Below are 16,551 nucleotides of genomic sequence, written 5' to 3' on the forward strand. Positions count from 1 at the left end.
TTAAACTAGCACCATCTAGGAAGCTGATTTGAGTACCCACAGACCACATTGACTACAGCGCATTCTCTGAAGCGTTTCTCCTAAGCGCTGTGAGCGATGATGTTGCCCCGCTCAATATCTTAGCCCGGGAACAAGCCTGTCGTCAGTCAACATAGTGCGCGCAAACGAAAAATAACGAAGCCGGCGCCCTTACTTAGGAAACAGTTGTCCCAGGAATTTAATCTTTTAGCCATTTTTTACCCAACACCCCTCTCTAATCAGGTTTCAATTGACTGCCATTGAAGGAATAGCTTCTCCTCAGACACATATATAGGTCCGAACCCAGTCAGACACCATTTAAGGCTTACTCAGTCTTCCTCCCAATATCTTGGAGAGCTCAAGGCCAAATGATTTAATCTTCATTCAGCTAATTTAGTCTGGATTTAAGCTGCCGGGTTGTCGAAGTGCAGAGTGATGGAGTCTGAAAACAGGATGAGAGAGAAAAGGGATGGGGGGAAGAGGAAAAAAACGGAAGGATGGAGGGAGGGAAAAGAGCAAGCGAGATAAAGTTAGAGCGATGGAGGGAGAAAGAGAGAGGCAATGGAGGAGGAGGAGGAGGAGGTGGGGGCTGAAGATGATGATCCATCCTGACCCTAGTGAATGCTGTCATGTTCCTCCCTCCAGGTAATCTCTCTCACTCACTCGCTATTTTGCATGTGAAAATGCTCTCCTGACAGTTGCATATCAGATAAATTTTCTCTCTTTTTTTCCCTCCCCCCCTCTTTCCCTTCGCCAAATAAACAACAGTCTTCACTTTGAAGTTGTCTGTTTGTGTCAGTTTGGCTTGAGGCGAGAGTCGGCCTCTCTCCCTCTTTCTGTCTTTGTGTTACAGTGTGAGAGCATCGACAGATTATTTCCTCTTACAGCGACCGGCCAACACAGCACGGAAACCAGGCAGAGAAATTTTAGCCATCCAAAAAAACAAAAAACAGCCAACATAATTAGTACAGTTGATTTAAAAAATAAATAGATAAGTTTGATGGGTACTTGTAGTCAGGAGGAGCAGAGGTGACACTGCCACTCTTACCTCTGACATCAGAGAATGTCTGTTTCTTGGTTAGAGAATTATTTTTTGCATCTTTTAGTCTTAATCATACTAAAATCGTGCTCTTTTTTTAACACTCTGTCATTCAGTGTACATCAACAGCACATGATTACTGTTTATACTAACACATCCTCTGTGAGGACCCCTAAACATGGCACCACCTCACCACTAGGGGGTGATAGTGAGTATATGGTAACGAGTCAGGTCCTCCTTTCTGGGCCTGTTAAGAGGTATAGAGGCTCCTCCTGAGGGATTTCTGTCTCAATTAAGGCCAGTGTGGCCTGTGATGTTCTGACAGTAGCTCTATATGGCTGAACTGACAGCAGGATCACATTACAGTATAGATATGGTAATCAGTGACAGTATAGACACAGTAGCATGCAGTTTGCTGAATGAGGAGGGAGGAGAGTCACCTGCATCTCTGAATAAATCCACACATGGTGTCAATCATGTCGTGTTGGTTTGTGATCAGAAGGGAAAAAGGAAGAGAGCAGGAAAAACATGAGGAGGAGATGGAGACACGCAAGAGGCTGAAAGGCAGTGATATAACGAGTAGAAGTAGAAGTTGCTTCAGATTACAGATGGGATTTTTGCCTTCTGTGGCCTTAGCTAATCAGTGCTTGACAGTAATATGAAAATAAAACATGCAAAACAAGAAGGGAAAAAATTAACTAATGGGTTTCTCTGTCTCTGTCTCTTTTTATATTTGAATGTATTTTCACAGTTAAAACAGTCATCTGTTGGCTTTATCCTTTTCTGTATGTGGTCATTTAAAACCAAGAAGACCAAACATATAGAGTGCCAAATTGTTTTTCAGATTCAAGAATACTTGTTATCTACTAACAAACCTTTTTTTTTAAATGCTGGAAATTGTAATGCAGTTTTTAGACATGATTTTGGCTTCCCATAATTGAGTGCAATTGAAAGATATTGAGAATGCATGCTCAGCCAACAGAAAGCAAAGCAAAAAGAAAATCCAAATCAAACACCCCCTAAATCAGCTCCCGATCCCGTGCCTGCATGTGCCAATCACAGCTGCTCCCTCCACGTTTCCTAGATGTAGTCTGGATGAGTAACGCCACGCTAAACGACAGATATACAACAAATAACATACCAGAACAGAAAGAAGAGATTGTACCAAGAAGTGGATCAGCATCTTTTTTTATTTTTCGGGGGGAAATACTTGAGATCTGTGAAGCGGTGCTAAGAACAAAGCATAAGCCAATAAATCCAAGTCATTTAACCTCTCGAAAACACACCTCGTTGTGAACGTCATATGTAAAAATGAAAGCTGTACCCTATTCATCTATGTAGATATAGATATAGATATTTAATTCTCTTCCAAGTGATTAAGTGAATAATCATTAATTTAGTGTAAGTGAATAAAGAGGACCAAGCCTATTTTGATCCAAAGATGACTTTAATACATATTTGCCACTAAGATTAGAACTGAACAAATATAATCTATACATTAATATACCTGATGAGTAGTTAACATAGATTGGAAACACAAGTGGCACAATCACAAACAAACCTTTACATGAGCTCAGATAGATGGATGGATTATATGGTAAATGGCCTGTATTTATATAGCGCCTTACTAGTCCCTAAGGACCCCAAAGCGCTTTACATATCCAGTCATCCACCCATTCACACACAGATTCACACACTGGTGATGGCAAGCTACATTGTAGCCACAGCCACCCTGGGGCGCACTGACAGAGGCGAGGCTGCCGGACACTGGCGCCACCGGGCCCTCTGACCACCACCAGTAGGCAACGGGTGAAGTGTCTTGCCCAAGGACACAACGACCGAGACTGTCCAAGCCGAGGCTCGAACCGGCAACCTTCCGATTACAAGGCGAACTCCCAACTCTTGAGCCACGATTGCCCTACTTGCGCACATACGCTGACAAAAATGATAATTCCTTCTGGCCTCGGAGTTGCGTGTTGAATGTCAGCTGAATTCTTGACAAAATAAATGGTAAAATTATGAGCCTGAGCTAAGAGGAAAACAAATATGCTGCGACATGTTTTTGTCATTTCTCGTCAGGCTGGTTTTGTCCACTTGTTTGCTTTGTATTGAGATTTTTTTGCATGTGCTCCTCTGCACACAAGGACACACTAGTGAACCAGCTAAGTACTGGAAGATTCCAGTCCAAATGGATTTTTGGAGTTCACAGCTTGAGTGTGGGACAGTTTTGGATTTTAGTTGAAGTAGCGCGAAAAGACCATGAAGGTGAACTTTATTTGAAAGTGTTAGCAGTTCCAGTGCAACTACTTTTGTCTGCTCCTTTGTCATGAGGGGTCGTAACAGCAGGTAGCTCAGTGTATTTGATTTTATGTCAAATACAAGGAGGATCTATGTGTAAAACTCTGTCTAACCCCGATTTTTGGTAGCAGAAGCAGAATCTAATTAATTTAATTTTTATTTTTATTTTACTTTATTGTAATTATTTGTGAGACAGTATTCTGCAAAAAATGTCATCACTGTGCCCGTCCTACATTTAGGTTATTTTCTTTCATTTCTGACTTATACGATATTACATTGTTAGAGTGGTCAGTGTATATGTGCGTTATCCTCATGAGTCAAGGGCACTGAGAGCGCATATCCTTAATGCAGTCGCTTTAGGTGTACAGTTCTGGCTGTCATCAGAGAAGCTCCACCCACCTGTTCAAACCTTCCATTTGCAAAAGGTAGCCAATCAGAAGAAAGTAGCCTTAAAGCAAGAGCAGCAAAAATAATTTATGTTGCGTAGTTGATGAACTGAGGTCTGGTATGAGAGAAAAAAGGATTATTTTGAACCATTAATCACATAAAGCTGCTCTTTCAAAGTACAAGAATAAAAAAAAATGGAGTAGGAAGTGAGCATGAAGGGTCCCCGTTAAGGAGTGATAAACGTGGAGGTTTGAAAGCAAAACAGGTCATTTCCTGAAGCCACACAATCCCTGCCCAATAAGTCCTTCTTAAAATAGTTTGAGAACTCTGTTGGGTTTTGTTGACACTGAATTGGCACATATTTGTTTAGTTTCTTTCCTCTCCTATAAAAAGTTTCCAAATATTTTTCATTTCCAAACCTCCATCTTTGCCTTTCTTCTTTCTCCCCATATTCGCCTTCCCTGCTCTTTCGCACGCATGCATACACAAACCCATTCACCAAACCGCTTCTCTGTCTCTCTCTCTCTTCCCTTCACCGTGGTTCTTTTGCATGGTGCCTAGCTGTTTAGAGGCAGTATGCATATGTATGGGCGAGACGGTGGATCGTGACGGGATCTGACATGCGGGGACAAGATCAAAGCGCTCCATCTGATCCCATAAAAACAGACGCAAACCCTCCTCTCATCCTTACAAACCCCCCACTGATAGTCAACTCTGCCAGCACTGACTCCTCCATCTTCTCTCCTCTCCTCTTCCTTTTCTCTCTTTTTACCTCCATCCCAGCATGCCTCGTTCCCACGTAAAGGCCTGCCTGCCTGCCTGACTTTGCGATTACGCCCTGTGATAAACAATGGCCCGTTTAGCTCATAAAGCAGGAGTGTTGTGCATAATGCTTACAATAAAAGATAGCATCTCTTCACTCATCTTATTTACCTCTCCCGTGGTGGCACAGGCGACGAGCTGTTCTATAAATACCGCAGAGAGGAAGGAAAGGGAAGGAAATGCAGATGCAGACATCCATCTGTTGATCAAATAAAATGCCTGCCAAGTCCGTTGATGAGAACAAGAGGAAAATGGAACTATTTATAAATGCACTTGCACTTACAGCCAGGTGATGAAGGTGCCATTTTAAATCTCCTCCATCCTGTCTGGTAACGTGAGGTTAGTCTGAACCGGTGCAGGTTGACACCCATATCACATTTTGACTCATCTTTATGGAACATATAGATTGATGCGGAAGCCAGGACCCCCCCCAACACCATTCCCTTCTCTCCTCTCCTCCACCACCCCAGCTTTAATTCCCTCCTTTCTCCTTTTTCCCTGCCTCCTTTTCTTTCTCCTTTGCCCCCCACCACCACCAACAACAACCCCCTTTCCAGTAAGGAAGATGTATGAGTTTGAATTATTGATTCAGACACATGCTACATGCTGCTCGGAGTCATTATTTGTTCAGGTGAGTGTCATGCTGCTCGCTATGAAACAGATACCACGGGGATTAAGCGACACAATCAGGACTTAAAGACAGCCGCCCTCCCTAAAATAACATGGCCCTCGCTGCAAGACGAATGCTCCCCAAAACCCGACTTCATTTGTTTATGACTCGCACATTAGTCATTCTGCAGCTAAATTATAGCGCGGGGGTAAAGATTAATTCAAGCGCGCGCTTTTTCTATTGTTTTTTTTCCCCCTTAGTTCTTTGTGTTTTATTCGTGAAGCTTAATAACACAGCAGATGACTATAGGTGCAAACATCCTACACACTGAATTAAAAAAAATAAATATATATTTTTAAAAAGACAGAGAGCGAACATGCAGCTTTTGTCGGTCGTAGGCGTGGGTGCGAAAATAGACAGATGTCCAGAGCGAAGACAGAATGACATGCATATTCACAGTTTTGCCCTGATTCGCATAACGGGGGCTTTTATAACAAAATACCTCAACAAACGCTACATCGTGCTTTACATTCATTGGATTGATACTGATAATCTAAAGCTAGGTGAGAGCGCTGATGTTGATGATGTGAGCGGTTAGTTAAAAACAAAGCAAAACAAAAAAAGACGATTAGTTTGGGTGGAGGGAAGCTCTAATACAAGGGCCTCGAGAGAATGAAGCGGGAGGTAAAATGTTGCTAACTGTTCATTTAGCCCTGGCTAAGTGGTCAGGGACACTGGACAGGTGAACTCTATTCTCCCCACTGGCCCTGCAGGGTGTGTGTGTGTGTGTGTGTGTGTGTGTGTGTATGTGTGTGTGGACTGTAACAGAATTTCTCTAGTCCTTTGGGCCCTGGTGCAAAGCAGAGAATAAATGGTGGAGGTGGCAGGCCAGGACAGAAAAATCAATGCCTGCTTATACAGACATGACACACCAGCAGCCAGCTGCATTCTGTGTGCGTTGAGTGTGTGTGCGTGCACGAGTGTGGGCGTAGATGTACAGCGTGCAATCATATGGCCCTCTGGTCCGTGGTTGTGAGTGCAACTACCCAGCAACCTCCATTTCCTCTCTCACAGGGTGGATTTTTCTAGCGTTTTGCGTCAGCTTCGGGATCAGTAAATAACCCTTTGTTTCTCCCCCTCACCCCCTCCTTCTCCTCCTCTTCGTTCCTACCTGCTCCATCTTATTCTCTTGCAGGAAGTTTGAATGTGAGTTGTGCGAGCGCTCCTTCAGCGAAAAATGGGCCCTCAACAACCACATGAAACTGCACAGTGGAGAGAAACCATATAAGTGTGCCTGGCCATCCTGCCACTACGCCTTCCTCAACCTGTCAGCCATGAAGGACCACTACAGGACGCACACGGGTGAGACAGAGTTAGCAACCTCCACTGTGAACCATTACTGCTGCTGCTCCTCCATAAACACACTGACTGACACACTCTGAAGTGCAAAATTCATGGGATTAGCTTTTTTTTTATATGTATATACAGGCAATCAGTGCTTTTATGAGTCTGGGACAAAGGGTTATTTATCAAGAAAGGCTATGGTTGGATCAGACAAAATGTACTTTTTCATTCCTCTATAGCTGCTATCTGCTATTCAACAAAATGAAGTTTATGTGAACTGTGAAATTCTCACATTAATTATGAATCTTCACAGCTTTGTTTGGAATAAATATATGCAAGTTTTTGGCCGGTAATAGCCTCAGCTTGTCCATCTGTACTGATTTTCAACATCCAGGGAAAGTCGAGAACTAGTTCTTGGCGCTCTTGCAGACACTTGCTAGATGGTTAAACACACCTTCTGAACCCGATAGGACTGTCACTGTTATATGATATTGTATCGGCCAATTAATAGCCAAAGGGACGAGCAAAACAGCACGGGGATGTTTGAATTTTTGTGTTTGTTTTGTTTTGTGCCATCCTCCAGACTTGGATGCTCGAATGTTGTGGAAATTAAGGTAGTGTGTAGTTCTCAAATCCAACTGGTTGTCATGTGTATTTCCCCAAAAATCCATCTGGTCGCCAAGTGTGTCTTCCTCAAATCCAGCTGGTCAATGAGTGTGTGTTCATCAAGTCCATCTGATCGTCGAGAGTATTTTTGTTTTTTTTCCCTTGCTTTACACCAATCCTGTGTGTATGGGTTTTTTTCAGTGATGCAAAATGGACTACATTTATGTAGCACTTTTCTTGTCTTATTGACCGCTGAAAGCTCTTTACACCACAGGCTTTTTTTCTTCGATAATTGGATCAAACCCTGACCTTCCGATTAGTGGAAAACCTGCTTTACTGCCTGAGCTGCAGCTGCCTCAGAAAAATAAAAAGCAGGAAAAACCCACTTATGATTCTCTGTCCTTTCATATAGGTATCCAACCTTTGATCCAAAAAGCGAAGCATTAGGAATTAGAAGGTTCCCATTTCTTTAAAAATCTGTTATTTATCGACAGCTTTTGGATACAACACTGATTCAACTGGCAATTCAGAAGATCTTTTCTAACCTCACCTGGAAACTACTTTTTATAACTAACCAATAACCAATCAATAATCAGTAATTTAGCTGCTTTCTTATTCCACTACAAAGTGAATCGCTTGATTAGAAGCGATGAAACCAGCCAGTGAGTCTTTGCACTGAGATGAATGATTACTTTAATTGTGCATTTCCCCTCTGATTCCATCCTTCCATTTCATTTCTGTACATACAGTAAAGAATACTTTAGGACTGCTTTGAATTGTGTGGTTTTCTTCTTTAACTTGCTAAAAACTTTGGATGGACAGATGGTGCAGTGGGAGGATATTGTCTTGAATAAGAGCCCCTCGATAGGAGCCCAAGTCAGTTTCTTTGAAAGTGTCTTTATGCCGCAGCCCAGCAGTTTCCCCTCGGCCTCAGTAATGTCCCACACATGGCTCCTTGATGCCCTTTTAAGTCAATGACAGAAGCAGCAGCAGCCAGTGGCCTGACAGCCTGACTGAGTGCTTGCAGGAGAGCCCTCCATCCGTCACGGGTGCCTGCTGTGTGCGCGGGTTTCTATGTGTGTCAGTGCGAGGCTTGCTGAATGTTATTTTAAATGTGTTTTAACAGTGATGTAACGTCAAGGCGCCTCTGACATAATTAGATGTTTTATTTTCATTTGTTTCCAGCTCTCATCATTCCCCATCAAGTGGCTGGCGTCACGCTGTCACTTAGCTGTCATTTGAAGAGGTGTGGGATGGTATGCTGTGGTGTGTGTGTGTGTGTGTGTGTTTGTGTGAATTTGGTAGGGGGAAACACAGACTTGAGAGTGAGTTGAGCGATTGGGGGGGGGGGGGGGTGATTGAATATAGGAACTTGAAAGATCACGGGTGACCAAAAAAGAAATATAAAAGTAGGAGAATTAAGTTTGAACCTGAAACAACCTCATTTTAGTCAGCAGCAAGACCTGACTTGATTAGCGACGCCCCAAAAAAAGCTAACACAATTTGCTCTGCTGTGACCTCCGACACTCCTTTGCCAGTTATAATTGGTGCTGGGTTAGGGCGGCTAGCTACAGCTTTACAATCATTGCAATCACATTCCAGCAGCCAACCTGACACACTGAAATATTATCTGCATATGTGTGATCTGTTTAAAAGTTATAAATCGTCTCCTTCACAGGGCTAAGATGCAATACTAATAAAATAAGTAGGAGATTTAAAAGTTGAACTAATCTGCCCAGGGAACAGAGCAGTCAGTAATGGAGGGCGTGCGAGTTAGAGTACATGCATCTGGGTTATGTAGAGGCTCGCAGGACGATGACTAACTGCTGTGTTTGCACTGGAGCAGAGTGTAATGATACGTAGCTCATTAGTTGTAAAAGTGTAAAATTAAACGTCACAACGCGAGGAAAGAGAAACCAAAGCATCCCTACATCGAGAACGTCATCACAGTTACAAGTTCTGATTGACTAGGTTTATGTCAGGTGTGTTTGATTGGTTTATAACACTTAAAATAAGATTCCTAATTGCTCAAAACAGCAGTTAGAGCATCAAATTGGAACACTATGGGCAGGATGGGCATAGGCTGAGGAATCAAACGGCATGCAAAGACAAAAACATGTATATTCTTGAGTAATGCTGAAACCTTCCTCTGAAAAGATATAATTTGGCATAGCAGGACAAGTTTAGGATTAGCAATAGCATGTTTTCTTAAACACTGACCAGGACCAGAGAATTACCACTCTCCGAACTTCAGGGAACTCTTTTGAAAATGGATTTTCAATAATTCAGCACACCAAGAGTCACTCTGCGGCAGTCCTCATTTAGATATTACTCATTAAAGCAGCAGTAGTGACTACCTGTTGATAGTTATCTCTAATCAGTGTAAACAGTTACTATTTTTTACTGGATGTGAGACAGTTAGTGTTGTATATTTCCTTATTACACTTATAATACAAGAAACCAAAATTAGGTGACGGTACTTCTTTATTTGCTAGCTAGCTCCAACTGTTGAAATGTGCTAGCAACAGTTGTCACTTGTTGTTTCTTGGTTTGAAATGAGAATCCTGCTTTTATTTAACTTATTTTGGACTTCAATATTGCTTTGTGGTGATTTTTTTAACCACTTTTTTCAGAAGCTACAAAATATTTTATGCCCTATTTTATGAGTGTTAGCATTTCATGTGCCAATATAATGTTCAGTGGTACATAAAGGTACAATAGAGTGACATAAGATGAACAGCAGAGCATCTGTGACCGATCAAGTTTTCAGTTTAACATTTGATACATGGGGGAAAAAGTTGTTTCTTTGCATATCTTAAACTATAATAATATAGCATAGTTTATTGGTAGATGTATATTTCATTTTAACAATTGAAATCTGCTCGACATTTAGTAACTAAAGCTTAATTTCAGAGGTGGACACCCAATGACCACCTTTAGACACACCCCTGCATTCTGGAGGTATTAGGGACAGAGAGGGGGATGAGTTTTCTCAGCCTACAGCAAAGTTTACACTAAATATGACAAATTTTAACCCCAGAAAAACTTTTTCTCACACTCAGCCTGCGTTTACTGCCTTTGCCCACTGTGTCTGTCTCAGAGAGAAGTGGCTGGAGTTTCAACATAAACTTCATTGGTCGTCTCAGAGTCAGTCTAAATCTTACAATACTTGTTTTTCAGACACATGCTTCAAAATAGAAACATTCACACTCACCAGCTCTGCACCACCAGCTTCACCTTTCCTACTGTTTTCCCAACAGCTTCAGTAACCTCATATCCTTGATTTAATGTGAAAACATTCTACTGACTACAAGAAATAAATACTTATTAATGAGGGTTTGCTTTAACTACTTGCAAACTTGTAACTGTGATTGGCATGAAAGTCATCAATGGTTCTAATGAGTCAGTTGATGGGTACTTAACTCGCCTACGATATTTTTTTCCTTTTGTTCTTCTTACTCTTCCTTTCCCTCCTGTACATCATTTATCTGACTGCTTTCTTTTCTAAGATATCAGCCGTTAACATTTGCTTGATAGATAATAGTCATCCCATGGATACGAGAAAAGGGAAAGACTTGTTACTCATGGCCACTGATAATTGGTCATGAAAATGTGCATATTAATGATCCTGAAACTGACTTTATGGACCATTGTTAGTCAGTGGTGCTAATTTTGGCCGTTATTCAAATATATTGTTTATAAGGTTGGGGAAACCTGCAGTCAGGTGAGGTTTCTCCCACTGAAAACGCAACGTCTAGATGACCAAAATCAAGTTAGTGGGATCCCATGGATAGAGTTGCTGATTGTGACATGCTGAGCCCCGCTCCCTAAAAGGACAGCTTAAAAAAAGTTAAAATCTCTGCGCTCCTTCTCCTGCCTCTAATGGGATTCACTGTTGCTCTCTGATTTGTGTGTTTTTTATGTTAATCATTCTCTGCTCACAGACCAGTCCGAGGGAGGGGGGTAGAGGGCGTGGATGGGGGATCTAGTGGTCGACAGCCGCCAGGGTCATTTGTAACGGCTGATGAATGAGCGGCTCAAAAAAATAAATAAGTGGACTGAATCCGACCCACCCAGTTTTTCCCAGGCTCTTTGGCATTGTGGTGGTGGTGGTGGAGTGCATAGAGGAGGTCTGGACACAGCGACAGGGCCACAATTGATTTCCTCATTGCTTCAGTTTGTCGCTTAATCTGGCGATATGCTGATAAATCTTCACACTTTGTCAATTAATTTCCCTGAAAAATGAGACCCAAAATGGCGAGCACATCAATACAACAGCGGATTCCGTGTCAAAAATTAAGCGGTAAAATTAATTGCCCTCCCATCCGCTCCTGCTAAAACATAACTAATGAGGGAGGCAATTATAGCTGCATGCAGACTCCTCCGGGGTTATTTAAAACGCACACAGGCGCACACATATATATGTATCCGCACACACATGCAAAGAAGGGTTGTATATTTTGACTTCAAAGTTCTTTTATTGTCTCGCAATAAGGCGTATTTAATTCCAGTAAAGGGCGGAGAGTTGAGGTGTACCATGGGAACAAAGGAGACGAAGTGATAGCTATTTTCAAATAGCCCCCAAAAAAGTTTAAGGGCTCTGAGTGCAAATGTATTAGCGGGAGCTGTGTTTTTAGGACATTTTAGTGTGTGGATTTTGCGCACACTCAGTTGCATAGCTGTTCGTGATCTGTGACTTGAATTGCATTTGTTTGCAGCTTTGTATATCTGGCCTTCAGGACTGATGTATGAGGTCAGGGTTCACAGTCTCAAATGAATTCAGGCTAGATCCAAAGTTTAAATTGGTAAAGGATACAGATATGTTTTTAAGGTGAATTTTTTTTTGAAGTTATAAGAGTCATTAGTGTACCTATTAAAGGCAAAGGTTAACCCGAGTCATGCATGCTTGCAGTCAATTCAAGGTTACAAGGTGACTGAAAGGTCTATGTTGCTTTTAGCAGTCAGATGTACAATGTTGATAGCAACCTGTCACTTTTTTTTTTTTTTTTTTTAACTACCCCACCTCACCATCCCCACCCTGGTCCTGGGAGTGCTCCACCCCGCAGAACAACAGATGAAAAGCGCACATGTAATTTATCGCCAACGTTTCCTCCTCAAGAATAATTGTGGCGACCGCGGCTGGGCGTAGGGATCGATGGCTATAGATTTTTCTGTGGTGGGGTCTTGTAGCGTTGGGTGTAATGAGAGATGGAGAGGGCGGAGGAGGGGACCCGCGCTGTTATTCTGATGGGGAGAAACGGTCTGATCGAGATGCTTAGTAACTCATGTAGAGTTTAAAGACACGTGGAATATAGGTGTTATTTATTTATTGATTCATTATAGTCAAAGGCCTTGAAAACCCAGGTTTTCTGCAATCAGTAGGATGCTAGATGGGGAAGAAAAAACCTTGTTTCACAATTACAGCTGTGGTTATGTTTCAAGAGTTCTGTGTGGGTCCTGTTTGTGGTGCTTGATACAGAATTTTTGTTGATTTTGTTTTTTTTGCATCAAAGCACACTGCACAGTCCAAGTGAAGGTTAATGCCTTCTTTTTTGACTCTGAAACTCATGCTAAAGCTACCAAAGCAAAGTAGTCTTGTTGCGTACGGTGTTTAATCATGATGAATCCATGTTATAGAGAACCACGATACTTTGATTCAGCTTGTCCTGCAAGCTTGCTCTGCAGATCTTATCGTTCTATAATGCGTTTGTAAATTCGAGGAATCTTTTCACCTGATACAAAGAGTTTTCTTTTTTGTGTAGCTACATTAAAAAAAAGCAGACTGGACATTCATTTATATGAAAACATTGCTCCTTTAAAGGCCATCCACACAGGGACTGAAAAGTGAACCTGTATGAATTGGTGAACAAATGCACCTTTTTAAGGCTGTTTTTCTCCCCTCTAAGTGGCACTGCATTAAAACTCTTCTCACAGTCGAGTGGCTTTAAATGGGTATAATAGAGGAAACTTGAGGCTGCTTTGTCTCTGCGGATTCAGTGAAAGCTGCTATCTGTGCAGGAGAGGAGCAGAGCACTACTGAGGCCCAGCTGGAAGAGTCACCCAAATGTGTTATCAGTATGTGGCGAGAGCTGGAGTTCAACATCAGCATTTAGCTGAATATTTAAGTGATGGAGAGCTCAGCTGCACGTACCGTGTGTGCTAAAATGGGCGACGCGGCGCCCACAGTGTTTTCATACATGTGCAGGTACACAACATGGACATATATCACACCGCATGCAGTTTGATTTGTGTGAGGATTTGCATACACATCTGTGTCCATTCTCTAGATGCGCGCATGCATTTCCCCGAGTGCATCTTATCACAAATGTTTCTGCCGTGTGTGTGTGCAGGAGTGTGTGACTGGCTGTGTGCAATGGCAGTCACAGAGAAAGAGAGAGAGAGGTAGACAGAGGGAGTGTGAGAGAGAAAAGACCATCATGCTGTTAATGACAGAGCCAGATGCAGAGAAGAGAAGAGGAGTGTAAAAAAGCTCTCTGTGCTCCCCATCTGGAAGGCATCGCCCCCAAATGAAGTTGTACAAAACCATCCCATTGATAATAAAGCTAATTTTTATGGCTCTGACAAGTATGTAATTATGTTCAGCGGTGCTTTTCAGATTTTATCACAGTCAATAAACCACACTGGCAATTTCCCGTCCCCCATTTGACATATTTACACGGATCCATCTGATTGGAGGAATTAGTTAGCTATGAGAGCTCTGATGGATATACACTAGTGATCTGTGACTTCTGCTTGGCTCATCTGTTAGCCAACTAGACCCTCTGCTCATCTGTTCAGTCTGTCTCTTCTTTTCTCGCCTTCTGCCTTTCTCCCACTTCACACATTTTCCCTGTCGAACCATTTTCTCTCCTCTTTGTCTTAACTCGAGCTCTCAGATTTTGCTCAGTGGCTCCTCGGCTACCATTTCCACCGAGAGTGGGATTGCTCATTCTTTCCCGCATCAAACTTTTCCACTCAGGGGATTTCATAAATCAAATTCAACAACCCTTCACTTAGTACCACCCTGTGATAATTGAGACTGCAAATTTACTGTTTAGCTAGATCGTTTTTTGAGTCGTGTTAATTCAGTATTAAAATTAAAAGCGATTAAAAGTATAATTAAAGGACAGATTAATTATGCTGATCTTGATTTGAGGCAGACAGAAGGAAAACACCTGAAACCTGGATCAGTTTAATCAACAGTGTAGATTAACATGCTCGAGTGAACGAAACCAGCTGTAAAACCAGTTGTTTTTTTCATTCTAAGTGACTTCACATTCCTAGCATATCAAAATAAGTTTAAAAAAATGGGCATTCACTTAAAGAATGATACAGAACAGACTAAATACAGATCGTAAAGGTTTGATGTCCTTCTGCATTTTCAGAAACTAAAAATAAGCAGTTTTTGTTGCTTTATGTCATTTTTCAAAGACATCTTTAATTATTCCCCCCCCCCCCCCCCCCCCACACACACACACACACACACACACACACACACACACACACACACACACACACACACACAGAATACTATAGGGTGTTTCAGGTGTACTCTCAGGTCCATAGCTACCAGCAGATGCCTGCTTTTACAGATTTAGATGAGCTTTTAAGTGCTTTTTTTGCTGTATACATGTTATGTTCACTTAAGGTGGTATGGTAAACCTTGGCTTTGTTCTGAACCTCTTTAATTGCTTCAGCTTCAAATTTTTAATTGACTGAAATTAATCTTTAAACCATTTTTTAATCTCTTGAATGTGATTTGCGTTTGAATGAGAGCATTTCTGCAAAAACAAAAGCAAATTAAGCAAAATATTTTTCCCTGCGTATAATTCTGGTTTCTCATCCACTCTGTTTTTCACAACCGCTGATATCCCTAAAGCACTATGTTTCTCTCTCACTCTCTATCTCTGCAGGAGAAAAGTCTTATTTATGTGACCTGTGTGGTTTTGCGGGAGGCACCAGACATGCCCTCACCAAACACAGACGCCAACACACAGGTAAGCACCGACTCACACACCCTGAACTCATGTTGGAAACTTGTCTTGTCGCACAAACTGATTCCCACGTGTTCATGCCTTCACCATGTCAGAAGGTGTTTGACACCGAGATCCGAGCAGCCGTGTAGTTTAGGCAACCGTTTGCCCTCCCTCGGTCGCACACATACACTCACACACAGGCGCATCAGTGTGACATGCTGCTGTCAGTGATAGGCATGTGTACCAGTGTGGCTGACTGAATCTGAGATTTTTAATTTCAGTTATCATTTCACCATGTCATTCTGTCGCTTAGGGAAATTGCATTTTTCAGATAGGCTGTCAATAACGAGTGTTTTTTTGGGGGGAAATTGAGATAGTGAAACAAATACTGTTCTTAGCCGTTGTCTGGCAGGCGTCCAAGGATCAAGAATCCTGTTATAAATATTCATTTAGGTTTTCATTATTCATTTTGTTTGCTCCTCAGTTTTGCTGCCATTTTTTCCCCCTAAAACCGCCAATTTCTGTCCTCCTCTGCCACGTTGACACGTGTCAATTCCACTGATTTAGCCACATGTCCAAATCTGTGGCGATACAGGTTCACATGAAGGGACTGTCCTCAGTTTGACAGGTGCAGATTTTTAACGACCAGTGCTAATATGAATATTTCTGTGTTTGAAGTCTCCTCAAGCAGCTTTGTTCAGGTGTTTTGTGTTTTTTTCCAATTGGAAATTGAATGGCTAATCTTATTCTCAATATATAAATGTCACTGAAGCAGTACTAAAGAAACAGCGGATATAACAAAGTTCCTTTAAATGTCACGACAAAAAAAACAACAAAAATACACAACTGCCACAAATAAAATTAATTACAAGTAAAAAAACAAAAACCTGTTTTGTTTGTTTTTTATTCTTACACTCCAGACAAACATGATAACCCACATCATTAGAGATACCTGTCTTGTGTAGGTCCCACTGGTGCTGCCAGAACAGATATGACCAATCATAGCATGGACTGAACAAGTCCTCTGAGGGTATCAGGTACCAAGATGTTAGCAGCAGATCCTTTTACTCTTGTAGTTGTGAAGTGAGGTTGGTATCCTGCTAATAGGAGGGCTGTATGTTTGCATTGTTTAGGTAAGTGGAACAAAGTGACGTCCACTTAAATGAGGGGACCCAACGTTTCGTCCCACTTCTCCGTCAACTTGCCTTCTTAGCACAGTTCATGCAGGTTCTACCTCTTCCCTAGGTGAACAATAACCATCCAGGTGTCTCTGTTGTATAAATGTCTCATCAGACCAGGCCACCCTCATCCTTGTACCACATAGATACCCACTGTTTTCAGAGTTCTTTACAGGTTTTTGGCTGTGCAGCCCATATGCTATTTCTGTAGATTAATGGCCGTGCTTCAGTTACGGAAATTACAGTACAAACAGTAAAAAGCCTTATCTGGAT

The 16,551-nt window shown here is 41.9% G+C and overlaps 1 protein-coding gene across 1 annotated transcript in view; it reads left to right on the plus strand.

The window, feature by feature from the left end:
• Positions 1-16,551, plus strand: part of znf407 (zinc finger protein 407) — a 152,314-nt gene that overhangs the window by 84,906 nt on the left and 50,857 nt on the right. The window contains exons 6-7 of the mRNA XM_082552495.1: positions 6,370-6,536; positions 15,038-15,121. Coding sequence (XP_082408621.1) covers positions 6,370-6,536; positions 15,038-15,121 — 251 coding nt within the window. The remainder of the gene's footprint in view (positions 1-6,369; positions 6,537-15,037; positions 15,122-16,551) is intronic.

The sequence above is a fragment of the Aulonocara stuartgranti genome (genome assembly GCF_965226115.1).
Source record: "Aulonocara stuartgranti genome assembly, chromosome: 11".
NCBI classification, from domain to species: Eukaryota; Metazoa; Chordata; class Actinopteri; order Cichliformes; family Cichlidae; genus Aulonocara; species Aulonocara stuartgranti.